The sequence below is a fragment of the Zosterops lateralis genome (genome assembly GCF_965231275.1).
Source record: "Zosterops lateralis genome assembly, chromosome: 22".
In the NCBI taxonomy this organism is placed as follows: Eukaryota; Metazoa; Chordata; class Aves; order Passeriformes; family Zosteropidae; genus Zosterops; species Zosterops lateralis.
This window is the reverse complement of record NC_139782.1, coordinates 3,786,545-3,800,230: the sequence shown is the minus strand read 5'-3', so window position 1 is coordinate 3,800,230 and position 13,686 is coordinate 3,786,545. Positions and strand designations below refer to the sequence as shown.

The window sequence follows — 13,686 nt, the reverse complement described above, 5'->3', positions numbered from 1 at the left end:
TTTAAGAACCTGTGGTGATGAACCTATTGATTAGAGCATGTTTACTCCCCTCCAAGTAAGGTGGATGTATTGAAGCCAAGCTACAGTACTCTTCATTTTTGTTCAACATTTAAAGGTCTAAACTAAAGATCCAGATATTCTGAGGCTTGGAAATTGCTGTAGCTGGTTTGAGAATCCAGTAGGCTTTTTAAAGAGCAGCTGAAACTGGCCAGGTTATTCTGCATCAAATGCCTTTTGCCAGCTTGTGCCCATCAAAAAGAAGTAAACTGAAGTAAAGAGAAGCAGATTTTTCCCTTTGTTTTTTGTGATGTGTGCTTTGGAGTCAAGTTGTTTTACAGCTTTTGATTTTAAAGCTGTGTTTATCAAGACAGATATATAAATTAATTGAGGGTAACAGGTGTGCAAATACACCAGAGATGAAATTACATACAGCAATTAAAAAAAAACCCCAACCAACCCAAAAGTATCAATCCACAAGCTCTGCTTTTTAAAACAGACCCGTGGAAAATTTTCTCTGTCAAGGCAAGTAGTTATCAATTAAAGTAGTTACATGCAATCTTTATCTTATGTTGGCAGTGCTTGAGAAGGTGGGTTGGTATCTTAATGTTTTCTTTGTTGAGTGGTTAGAGGAGTTGAATCCAGACATAACAAATAGGAAATTATTTAAGCAGTTTCTCTGATTTTTGTTGTGGTGATGCCAAAACCAAAAAGAATTAATTTCATTTCTTCTGCTTTCAAAACTCACGTGTTGTGGAGTTAAACTTGAACATCAAACCATATATTCATTATTTCTTAGCACTGTTGATTTCCTGCATAAGATTTAACCTGTTTCATTGTAATGGAGTCTCTGGATGTTAAAATCCATGGATGAAAATGGAATTTGTAGTTCAGAATGTGGTAACCACTTTCTGTATGTAAAAGGACTTGTTTTCATTAATGTCTCAAAAGTGCTCTTCAAACAGGACATGCTTGGCTAAAAACCTGGCATATTTGTCTAATTTCCTCTCTGTTTATCAAAAGCTGGATGTAATCAGATTTTCTTTGTGGTGTTATTAATCACCTTGGCTTTTTCAGCAAAGGGTTTTAGAATGTAACATTTTATCCTTTTGTTCTGTGTAATCCTTTTGCTGCTGTGTAAAATATTTTAATTTTTCTAGTTTCAGTTACTGGTAAGCTTCAAGTAAAATACTGTGATCTGCAGGTCATTGAAGGGAAACTATATTTATCTAAAGGTTTCTTTACTTGTAAAACTCAATCCAGTGACAATCTTTCATGTAAAAGTTTATTTTAAGGAAAGCTGTTTTTGAATTTTGAGTTTTCAAGGCTAATTTGACTCAGGCAGTGTTCTTTTTATGGGTTTGGGGGTTTTTCAGTGTTTTTGCCTGCTCTGTTTATACCTATTGGTTTCTACTTAAGCTACATTTCTTTGTCTTTCAGTTTTTTCAGCTCGAACTTGTTTTTTCTCTTGTGTTGTAAATCAGCAGAGGTCCACACATCCTCAGTACTGGTTGTGTTCAAATTTGAAACACCTCTTAAAATAAGAGACTTCAGGAGGTGTTTACAAGTAGCAGGTTAGGTGTTCAAATAGGAAGATGTGGACAGTATCTTACACCTTTCCTAGTCTTTTTACAGCATTTTCCAAATATGGTATTCTGCTTTATAACCACACTGCCTAAAATATTTGCTCTAAAACATGTAATCAGATACTTTGTGTAAGGGTTCTTTCTTGATTGGGAAGCTTGTTAATTAACTTATCTATCAAATTAGACTTATGCATCCATTCTACTTAGCTGTGCTTAAGTTAAAATGATTGCTTCTCAATGCATTTTGAGACTTAGTGAAATAGATTAAATTGAATATTTCAGGTAAGGACAGCTGTCTCCTTCAAAATAGTTTGGAACCCTAAGCCAGAAGGAAAGTTATGATAACAGTAGGCTCTTTTGTGTGCATTATTTTTGTTTCCTGAGTTTGAAAATGTTCATTTATTTCCCAAGTATGAAAATAAGCTGATTTGCAATGTCTTAGCAGGCAGAGATGTCATCTCTTTTGTAAAACAGGGAGACTTAGTTCAGGAGATTGACAATCTGTACCTAACACTTGAATAATGCTTTTGATCTGTAGGTCCATGAACATGTCAAAAAGATGACTCTTGTTATCCCAGCTGTATAAAAAGAGGCAGAGACACAAAGGTGCATACCTGCAGTCCATTCCCAATTCAGGAGTAAAATCTGGGAGTCCTCACTTGCTGTATCCTGTGCTTTGCTACAAGTGACCAAGATTCTGTGTGTAGAAACGTGATTGTTACCTGTGTTTGTTTGGAGATGTCAGCCCTTGTACTCCCCACTGCTGTGAATTTGTGCCCGGTAGAATCATTGAGCAACAAAGCCAAGACAGTTTTTGAGTTGCTGTGAATACCACAGACCCTCTGGCCATATATGATGAAAATTCATGTGCCTAGGAGTTTGAATTCCAAGTCTATAATCCTGGCGAACTCTCAGGTGCAGCGTCCCTTCTCTGGGGCTACACACATCCTGGGTTATGTAAAAAATTGGGGCATGGGAGAATAATGTAAGGGGAATGAATAGATTAATCAGTGCCCTGTGTGATGATGAGACAATTATTTGCCCCAAAATCAAATGATCTTGACTGCAAAATCAGCAGGTTTTATCCCCTTAGGATAAAAATCCCCCAAACTTTCCCAAGATACTCTTTACCCTGCTAGAACCACAACTTCATCTTGCAATGAAATGCCTTATCAAGCCTTTGACCTCATTTCCATAAGTTTTCAGGAACTGGCAGTTTTTACTTCAGCTTGTGCTAATCTTTCAGTCCTTGTAGTGTGCTGGAGTGATCACAGCAAGATGCAATTCTGATCAGAAAGGCCAATGGGAGTGAGTTTTGCAGCTGGATTTGCACCTGCTGTTTTGTTTCTGTGGCTTTGTTTTGCCTGGCAAAATGTTGCAGACAGTTTAGAGCTGCTTGGAAAATCACTTATTTAGTGGTCAGAGGGAAAACATGCTGGTACAGCACTGATGCAGTTACTGCCCCCTGTGGGGGTGTCAGCAGTTTGGAAACCCTTGGAGGATTTCACTGGCAATTTTTTTTATTCTTTTTTTTTGTTGTTGTTGTATTCATAAATGTAGAATTGTTTTTAAAAGATGAGTTGTTGTGCAGATATTTTCATGGCATTGCTATGAACAGAAGGGACCCTCATGTATTTTTACAGTGTGGTAAATACTTGCTGAATGAGTAATGTACTGGTAAGTTTATCTTCCAGCTGAATCGAGTTTTGAATCACAATTGAATGAATTTTTACATCAGTTGGTAGGAGTATTTTATTGAAACAATATTCAGCTGTGGTTGAATTTACAGTTGTGATTTTAACTGTACACTTTAAAGGAGCATCTGATTTTATAAATAAAACTGAAAAATATGCTGCAAAGAATTCTTCTAATGTGTGTTTATTTTGTTCTTGGTAATGTGTAGAAAATAGACTTTAAACAGAATGCTGAATACCTTTTTTAGTTGTACATGGGTTGGGGTACAGTGTCCATGGGGTTGTGGGTACAGTGAAAATGGCCATGTAGTGGCTGTTTGTTGAGGGGTTTTGTGGTAAAATATTACATCTGTATTTCTAAACTGCTGGGATTTGGCATGCAAGACTTAAAGCTTCTCTCTGTAATGACTTTTCTAAAAAGTTTTTGTTCTAGAGGAAGTACAGAGAAAAAATTCATAGGTTTAATTCCTGAGCACGTCTCATAGAGCAAGGAAGTTCTTAACTAATTGCAGAGCAACAATTTGTTCATCTTTTTCTGCTTTAAGGGACTTAACAGAGAAATGTGATTGATAGTACTTAAAGAAGCCTGCAGGAGAAAGGCAAAATCACTGCAGGGAGTACAAGGTACAGAACAAAAGTAGCATCACACTGAAATTGGAGAAGAAAGAATCTTAGATGAGTATGTAACTGAACTGCTTCTGATAAGGTAAGTGATGCAGTGCCTTGAAATAAAGGCATCTTGAAAGTAACATTGGATATATCATCGCTGAGCTTTTATTGATTTATTTTTTTTAAGCATTAGTTGGTCATTTTAAGCATTCTTTAAAATATGAGTCAAATTATCTATCTGTTCCAAAAAATGAGGATAAATGAATAGGTTTGTGCAATGAAAAGTGTTCAGGGTGAGTCTATGTTTTTATTCAGAGATCTAGGCTCTGTCAGCCTGTCACATTGCTGCTTTGTCAACAGCAGTCATCCTCCTGCCAGCTCAAGTTCTGGCTCACAGCTGAAAACCTGCAGTCACACATTTGTGTGGATGTCAGAGGTGAGCTGCGTGATGGACTGCTGTATTTTTGGCAGATGGTGAGAAACAAGTATTGGACCTGTGATGCTTCATCATCTCATGCTCAGAAGTAATGGACCTGTATTTTCTGTGGTAGATTTTCTTCCCAGCAGCGTGACCCCTGTCAGGGTATCCATCACGCACTGCTCCTGTTCTGTTCCCAGCTGCAGCTCCAGTTTGCCCCCGGTGCTCATGGGCTCAGGATGCTGCTGCCTGACCTCCCCAGATACCCCTTCTGATGGAAAGGCAAACCTGCCTGGCTTCCAGACTCTTTCTACAGTCCTGGTTAGTTCTCTGTGACAGTTCCAGCCCTGTCTGTGGCCTGCAGGAGGGAGGAAAAGCTCTGAGCCGAAAGCTGGCAGGAGCTGTATGTCACTGAAGGCTGGAGGAGTGGAGTTTGCCCTCCTGTGTCATGAACTGGCCAAGCTCTCAGCTTTTGGGCCCTGGACGTGAGTTTATCTGGTATCTGCCAGGAATGTCCTTCAGGAATGAAGCACTTTGGTGCTCAAACAGTTTTCTCTTTGAGAACTACCAGTGATGTCCAGAGACAGTCTGAACTCCTTCCTTTCCAGAGGCCAGGACTGTGACTGACAAAGTTTCAGGCTCTGATGAAATTCTGGTATATTAGAATTGGCTGAATTCCCCCTCAGCCCCTGCTGCTGTGAGGTGCCCTAGCTGGAATAATAAATTGATTTTATATTGCTTCTTAAGATGCCAGAAACATTAGCAGCTATTTTGTACTTTTAAAAACTAGTTTCACTATTTATAGCTCAATTACCTTGTCTTGACCTCATCCCCAACACCTGTCAGCTCTTCATTTCTTTCCTCTCTCAGGTAGATGGCTAGTGAATTTTTAAATATTTTTAATATTTTTTTTCTATTATCATTCACTCTGGGTTTATTTAGCTTTATGCTTGAAGTTTTTGAATATATTTTTCCCCAGTCTTTTTAGGCTCTACTTCTCTCTGTCTAAATGTCTATCTTAGCTGGTTATTCATTTAGATAAATTTGAAGTTTTTCTGACAAGTTTTTATTGGCTGATGAGGTAACAGAAAAAGAGTAATTTCCAGAGAGCCACTGACTTGCTTCCCTGTATAAGAGAAAGATGAATGTTTAGGAGATTTCAAATAGCTGCACAGTGCATCCTGCTGCTCTTTGAGGACATTTTTCTCTGTTACAGCTGGCATCATCTGTCTTAAAATTTACACAAAGTGAACAAGCTGTTTTAAACCTGTAGGCTTTGTTTAAACAGCACAGTCAGAGATTTATGATGTGTATTACTGAGATCAATGTAGCCTGTGTACCACTGTTAGGTGTTTTCTTCAAGCTTTCTGTGAGCCTTGATTGGAGTGAGGTTTATACAAAGTATGTGTTGAGCAGGGGGTCACAGCTCAGACAGTTTGTGCATATTATCAAAGGTAGCATCCCCCAGAGACAATTCCTGACTGTTTATCTCTATTTCTTACAGTTATTATCAGAAGGTGCCCAGGACTGAGAGAGTCTGGAGATACTCTGCATACAGAGGAGTCAGGCTAGAAGGTTTTTGTAGCTACTGTTTTGTCTTCTCCTGTATTTATATTACATGCCAAGATAGAGCAACATTATCAGGGAGTGGGTAGCTCAGGGGAACAAATCTCACTGCCCTTGGGTGTCCAAGCAGGAGGTGGCTTGCCCTGCTAACACAGATTATCTGTGTCCATGTATCACCTTCCTGCACTCGTTTGTGCAGGCACATCACTGCAGGTCACAGAATCTCTCACATGGTGTCATTTCTGTCTCCAAATCTGGGTGTAAAGTCTTGACAACCATGTTTACCTTTCATACTGTGCTTGATGATAATCACACACAATTCTTAAAACCCATGGTATGCACAGGCTGCCCTGTCATGGGTACCTGGGGGCTGGACAGTGGTGTAGATTTGTGGGTCTTTCTACAAGTGACTGAGAGAAAGAGTCATCTCCAGCAGGAGTGGGAGGAGATGCTTGATCCTGACATGTGCTGATTGTTTTTGTGGTGCCCTGATCCTGATGTGTGCTGTGTTTTTGTGGGATGGCAGGAGGGGACTGGGCATTGTTAAGCTGCCATCCCTTACCTGTTCAACATCTTTAGGGACTGCAGCAATGACCCTTCTTCCTGCCACCCCAATCTACATCAAGTGACAAAGGAGAAAGTCCCCTTGCCTCTGGACTTGGGCTATTCTTGGGCAACTTGGACAGTTGAACTCTTCTGGGAGTTTTCACAGAACCCCATGGGAATTTTGCTTCCCCTGCCCAAGTTCTCTTTGTGTTGTGCATTTGTCTCTTTCTCCCATTACTTCCTTCCTGTTGTGTTGAGCTCTAAGAAATTACTACATTGGGCACAACATAATTGCAAAACATCAAGAATTTATTCATTTCCAAGTAGCATGGAAACTTTAACATGGAAATTTAGTAGAGTCTCAAGTTAGGCGCTGCCTTCATGTTTCTTCATTCTCATTTTAAATCAAGCGAATCTATATACATGTTTTTTCAGATATCTGTATAAATTATGCAACCAGTCAGGGAGTTTCCTGTTTACACACAATATTTCCAGAAGCACTCAGAAAGATTCCCACGTTTCTTGTACTGTTTCCTGTCCTTGGTCAAGAAGCGTCCCAGCAAAGCAATTCGAGGATGGTTCCCATAGAGAGTCTGAAATCAAACAGCATCAGAGAGGTTATTGCTGGGTGGTTCCCAGGGAAAGTACAGTCCCCACTGCCCTCAGCCTTCCTCTTCACCCAGTGCTGTGTGTTCTGACTTGGGGGAAGGAAGGGACTGCCCAGTGTGACCTCTGCTTTAGATGTTGTACTAAAACTCATCCCTGCCTTCTGCATTTACATTTAATTCAGCAGGAAGTGAACAAGGGTGATGTTCTCCATGTACAGAGTTGGTCATAACAAATCTGATAATACTGTGTAGCCTGTGCTGGTGCAGGAAATACTGGTGCCTGGGGTCATGAAACTGGAAATTGGTCTTTACTTGGCTGTTTTTCTAGGGGGAAAAAAAAAATTAAATGAAGGGTTTAGAATTAAATGGTCTGGATTACTTAATCTCTTTTTTCCTTTTCCATTTTCCCCCCTCCCCTGCCTATTTAACTGCTAAGTGATTCCAGCTTCAAGAACACTGTGGCATACTGCTTTAGTCTATACTGTTTGTGAAGTCTGAAATGGTGTCTTGGTAATTCTGTGTAGTTTAAAGTCTTACTTTCCTTGTTTCAGAGACAGATGGTAATTTACTTACCTCTTTGATATTTTCCCCTGGGTTGTAGTTGCTGGGGGTAAGACCTATTAGAGGGGAGACACAATGAAATGTTTTACCATTTAGAAATCTTGATTTAGGCAGGTACTTCTCATGTGCCATAATGCTATAGCTGACAGAGGTCTTGGACTGGAATGTACAAGGGTAACATTTATTGCTTCCCAAACCACCCATTGCTATTGATTCTGCACTTTCTGCAAGTATTGATGTTTTATAAAACTGCTCTTTTATTCTGTCTGCCAGCTCCTCTTAGGCCAAGCCTCTCTTCACTCTGGTTTTGCTCTCTGGAAGTTTTGCAGCACTCATTTGGAGACTTTCTGAGGTGGTGTTGAGCTGCAGGCACGGCTGCTCAGCAGGTTTCCCCAAAGTCCCAGTTAACTGAATTAACAGCTGTTTGTTGCTTATGCACAACGTTGTATTTTAACAAATACCTGGGAGCTGGGGTGTGATATCTGTGGAAGCTGGAGGTGCAAACATGGGCACCCTCCCATTGCTGTGGTAAATCCTCACCTGCTTTGTTGTCCTCAGCCAGTGTGCCCAGGAGCTCTGGCAGGAGCTGGAGCAGGGAGGTGCTTCCAAGGCTGCCCAACCTCTCCAGGTTTAACCTCGAATCTTCATCAGCTGCCAACAGAAGATGACAGAAACAGGCACAGGGTGAGTCTTTTGCTTTGCATCCCTGTTTCAGACTGTCTCAGGTGATTTCTGATCAGGTCTGTTGGCTCCACCTGTTGAACATTTTCATGAAAGCACCAACCATCCATCCTTATTTAATTATTATAATAGGGATAGTTCGTTTTGCATTCCTTTCCTTGCAAAGCTTTGAGAAAAGATCCATTCCTGATGTTAATCTCAGATTCTCATTTCTCTGGTGGATGTTTTGTTACAGAAGTTTTTTACCAACAGCAGCCCCTCCTGTCACTTGAGGTACTCAACCTCATCCTTCCAGTACACAGCCCAGACTTGTATGTAAGTTTTAAAATTTTATTTTAGTTCATTTTTTTATCAACTAGTTCCTATGCTGCAGCTTTCCTATGAATAAAGACAAAACTTCCTGTTCAAGACCTATTAACCTGTTCAGTTTTGCAATTACTAAATTCAAAAGAAGGTGTGGAAGGGCAGGAATAAAAGTAGGAAAACTTACAACTTATTTTGGCAGCTGTGCTTCTTGATGTGTTTCAGTCATCTCCCATTTAATGTGTGTATCAGTACAGATGTTACTACTTTTTCCAACACAACAGCTTGCTGGCAGCTGATAGAATTAATTTGTCTATGCATAAAGAATTATAATTCTGAGGCAGGTTGCCAACAGAAGCCCTGTGCTATATTCCAGGTAACTTGGGTTTTTGTAATCTGAGCAGTAAATTTCATCTTGGCTAATATACAGCAAACATCCAAAACTGTGGGCAACCAGAGGGTGTCATTATTAAACACTCTTTGTGTAGATTAATATAATTTTGTAATTGTACTTGTAGGTGACCCTATGGAGTTTCAGATGCTCTGGCCTGCAGGGATGGGTGTGACTGTAGCTCCTCACATGGATATGTAAGAAAATAAACTGAAAATAATCTCTCAACATTTCAAAGATTTGCACAAATATCAGGAACTTAAAGACCTTGGACATACCTGTTATTAGTTTATTCACTGCATAAAAGGACATTTGCACAGGACAGCGGGGATTTCATTATAGGACTCAGAATAAGAATACAAAAAATTCCCATTGCTACATGGAGACAATCTATGTCTGGCCATGGATTATTCTTTAAACCAGAGCAGTGTTAGCAGTTCAATTTGCTTTGAGATTTAAAAGAAAAAAAAAAAAAAAACTAAGAAAACCAACCCTCTTTCAGAGAGTTCCTCTTCTGTCTTCTCACTCCTAGAGACTCTTTATATTAGCAAGGAAGATCTAAGGAGCACAGTGTCTTGAGCCTAATGCAATAATGGTTAGAGCCAGCTATGATGTGACAGATATTACTCATATTGACTCAGGGGTACCTGTAAGTGCAAATTACATTGTGGAAGGCTTGAGAAGATGCTGGCTTAGTGAGCCCAAGATTTTCAAAGCAGACTGAGGACTGCTGATACCTCTAAACCAGCACAAGAGCTGTTGCAAAGCAGGTAAGGACAGCCACTTTTTAATAGACAGCTTTATGCAATAACTTCTGGATTGGTTTGCTTGTTCTGTCAGAAGTCATTTCAGAAAGTCTTCCAGTACCTGCCTGGTCTGATGACATTAACCTTCTAGATTCTGCTGTGTATTTTTGCTGAGCCATTTCAAACTTTAAGCATCATTTTCTCAAGCAAAGATTTATTCTTTCCCTGGGCTGAATGGCATCTGAATTGATGCAAACAAATAGCATTCTCAGTGCACAGAACTGTGAGAGAGATTTGCCTGTTCTTGATGTTTGCAATAGGTTTCCCCTTTTTTAAACACAAAATAGCTCATTTCGAAGGGTGGAAACAGGAGAGAATGCACAGCCAAGTTTCTTTAAGTTATTCAATGACTATGAATGCCCAGACACCCAATACCAGCTCACATTCAATGCTGTAAGGCTCAGATACCTTTTTCTCCTCAATGCATACTTTTGTTTCCTGGATCTCAAAGCAGCAAGGGTGAGTAGGGCACCCAAACTCCCCATTGTACAAGACCAGTACAATGTGCATTGTCCTGCTGGTGTCCTGAAGTCATTCCTGCTTTTCCAGGAGCTGAGCAGCACAGCCACAGGCCCCATGGAAAGCATTTCTGCTTCTTTTCTGCTTTACTGCTCCAGCCCCTGCATGATACCCACTAAAATCAAAAGACTCTTACCTGGGTGTTGATAAGACATCTCACTGGTATCAATGATGGGCAGAGTCGAGAGAGGACAGGAGAAGCTGACGATGATGAGACAGCAAAGTATCAGTTTATGCATCGTTTCTGTTGGGCTTCTTGTTGTGTCTAACCCTGTAAGTCAGAACTCCTGCCTAACTGTAGCCTCAGCTCCCAGTTTCTCCCATTATATAGCCACTCATGACCTCATAAATATCATCATGTTCTCTCCCCCCTTCAAAAAAAAAATCCAATGAATTTATTGCCCATTGATTCTAAATGGAAACCACTTTGCATTGATGTAATTTTTCAAGGTAACAGTTCATAGACAATAAATTTACTGTCTTATAGCTTGGTGTACAAAATGGATATTATATCAAACCGAGCACAGTAAAGTTTATAAATCTGGCATTAAAAAAAAAGTAACTTTCAGTTATAAATCATGAGTTAACAAAAGGGTCAGACGTTGGTTGGAATGACCAGGGCAATAGACAGCTGATTTATGAGCCTTTGCAGTCCTGACGCAAAGCATCTGATATGAAATGCACTTTTTTCCCCCCCTCTCTCTTTTGTGAGATGGATGAATGTGTTGTGTTGTATTTGTTGTGCCAGAAAAAAGTAAAAAAGAGAGGGAGTTTGAAAAGCTTGTTAACTTACAAAGATAATATTAGGAGAATTCAATTTTTTTATTTGTTTCGCTCCCCCTTGCAGAATTTCACATATGTTTATTTGGGAAGACCTCATCCAATGGTGTCCTAGAGAACTGTCCTAGCAGAGAAAGTGCAGCTTCCATCTGGAGACTTCTTGGTACATACTTTGGTTGACATTAAACACAGGTTCCTCAGTAGACTGGAAGACCATTTTCCATTTCACTTATCTTCTCTTTCAGTTGGAACTAACTATTTAATTCTAAATATGTTAGCAAAGTTTTTCCCCTGTTTGCCTTCTGCTTTTACCTAGTGCTAACAAAGGAGTTGCCTTATGTAATCTTGTCACTTTAGTCCTTGTTTCCCTCCATTCAGAGAATTTCGTCTTCTTTACTCACAATTTGATTTATCATATCACAGAGCAAGGACTGACTGGACTGGTCCCTCATCTCTGTTCCCTATGCAGTGTCATATTCAATTGTATAGAGCCTTGAAAATAAAAAAAGTTAAGTTTGTGGCAATATTCTTTTAATGGTGAGAAGATAATGCCTGTTTGTAACAAATTGAGGTTTGTTACTTTGCTCCCTCTCTACTCAAATATTTTTGTCTTCAAATGCTCTTCAAACTACTATGAAATCCAACTAATGTTACTAAAGTTGTTTCCTTGTGCTGAATTTTGTGGTAAGTTTAAGTTACAAAAGGCATGAACTTACCTGCTTCTCATCTTTTTCCTTTATTAGCATTTCCTATTAAAGATTAATTTTTTATATTGTACCTCTTGTGACTCCTAAGACTAATTTCAATTGGCTACATCAGTCATGAGGAACAGAAGTATTTCTGGTGCAGGTCTGACTCGGGGGGAGCACCCCTTGGGTGGGATAACAGGGTGTCCAGAAATACAGTGGGCTCCAAAAGAGGTTGAGGTCAGAAAGCATCTCTGGAAATCTCATAATCTAATCCCCCTGCTCCAGGCAGGGTCAGCCAGAACAGTTGGTCCAAGAGTGTGTCTAGTCAGGTTTGAAGAGATCCAAGGATGGAATGGGACAGAATTTCAAAACTAAGCTTGATGAGGCTCTTGGCATCCCCCTGGGAGTTCAAATGCTCTGTCTGAGTGTGAGATGAGGTGTGGGAGAAGTGGGAAAGGACCTGCAGAGGTCCTGCCAGCCTAAACTTCTCTAAACTTCCTTGTGTGCACAGAAGAGGGCTGGTATTTGACTTGACTACTGAACATACACTTCAGGTATCTGAACTACAAATCCTGTTTTTCTGGGCTTCTCTTTGCTGAACTGAATGTTTATGACAAAAGAATTTCTCTACAGAAGTAACCTAGTATGTTTTATCCCCCTTTCCCTGTGCTTCCCTATGAGAGAGATAAGTAGCAAGAGAGGAATTCTCTCCCCTCATCTGAGTCATGCAGCTCCTTGTTCCAAAACTGCAGACAGTAATTAGGTCTGATTTGATGCATGATCTCACTTGGTGCTGGATGCTCTGTACAAATGCTTCTCCTTCAGTGAACTATCAATGACAATGGTATTATCAATATTCACTCTAAGCATCCTCCAAGGAAAGCTAATGAAGCCTTCTTACCAGCAGCTGCTGTCCTTTGTCTTTTCTCAAGGAAGACTCAGCCTCTCAGAGCCATCATGAAGTGCGTCATGCTCGAGTTGGGCAACCTGCCTGCAGCTTATTGCCTCTGCTTAGGTCTGGAGTTGTCACTTAGACACTCTTTCCTCTCCCAAAATGTCAAAGGCACCTCCCTCGGGTGGCAGTGCCAACGTCATCGTGCCAAGCAAAGAAACAGCTCATCCTAAACAAAGGTACAAAGCCCCAAATCCTTGGGAGGGGGAAGTCAGTGGGAATGGCACTTGGAAAACTTGGAAATTGATTTGAAACTCTTCTGCAGTGTTTTGTGCAGAAAGTTTTCAAAGTTCTTATTTATGCTTTTTTAGTCTTTCAAGTGCCTCAGGGCAGCAGTAGGTAGATAATGACAGTAGTTGGGTTAGATGAATTACTGAGCAAATTCTAAGCATTAAATATATGTTAATGTATACCATATATAATAAATTATTTATAATATAGTAGACATATAATAAATATATGTCTATCATAAACCATTATCCTTCATTATCAGAACAACGATTCCTAGTTTAATATGATGGCTCATGAACAACAAGTTGCTAGTGAAGCCAAGACGACTTTGGAAAACAAAACAACTCAATGAAACCAAACAAAAACATCCCCAAAAATTATCTGCTTCTGTGTAAAATGGTATGGATGAAAAGTAACCTATAATACAACAGTTCTTTCTCCTGTTGCTAAGTGCTTTATGGCAACCAAGCATGAGTTGTTATTAGTCAAATATTGTGACAAAAAATCCTGGTTTGTTGGCAAAACCAGGAATTCAAGCAGGTGTGATTTACCAATAGCATTTGTATGAGGGACTTCTTCAGAGGACATAATTCTAGTGAAAACTTTGGCTTCAATTTAGTTTACAAGAAGAGAGGTGTGCAGTGGAATGATTTTGTATTGGCACTGTAATTGCAGATGAGTTTGTTATTGTATGAATACCCATCCCTTCCTTGAATTTTACTACCATTTTTAACTTGTTGTTTCAATGA

The 13,686-nt window shown here is 39.8% G+C and overlaps 1 protein-coding gene across 1 annotated transcript; it reads right to left on the bottom strand.

The window, feature by feature from the left end:
* Positions 1–6,892: 6,892 nt before the first annotated feature.
* Positions 6,893–10,561, bottom strand: UTS2 (urotensin 2; the record flags this gene model as incomplete). Its single annotated transcript, XM_083877040.1, has 4 exons — positions 10,422–10,561; positions 8,126–8,236; positions 7,598–7,641; positions 6,893–7,009 (listed from the first exon to the last, which is right to left on the bottom strand). Exons 1-4 carry the CDS (start codon positions 10,522–10,524, stop codon positions 6,893–6,895), a joined length of 375 nt encoding a protein of 124 aa, XP_083733166.1. The 5' UTR covers positions 10,525–10,561.
* Positions 10,562–13,686: the final 3,125 nt, after the last annotated feature.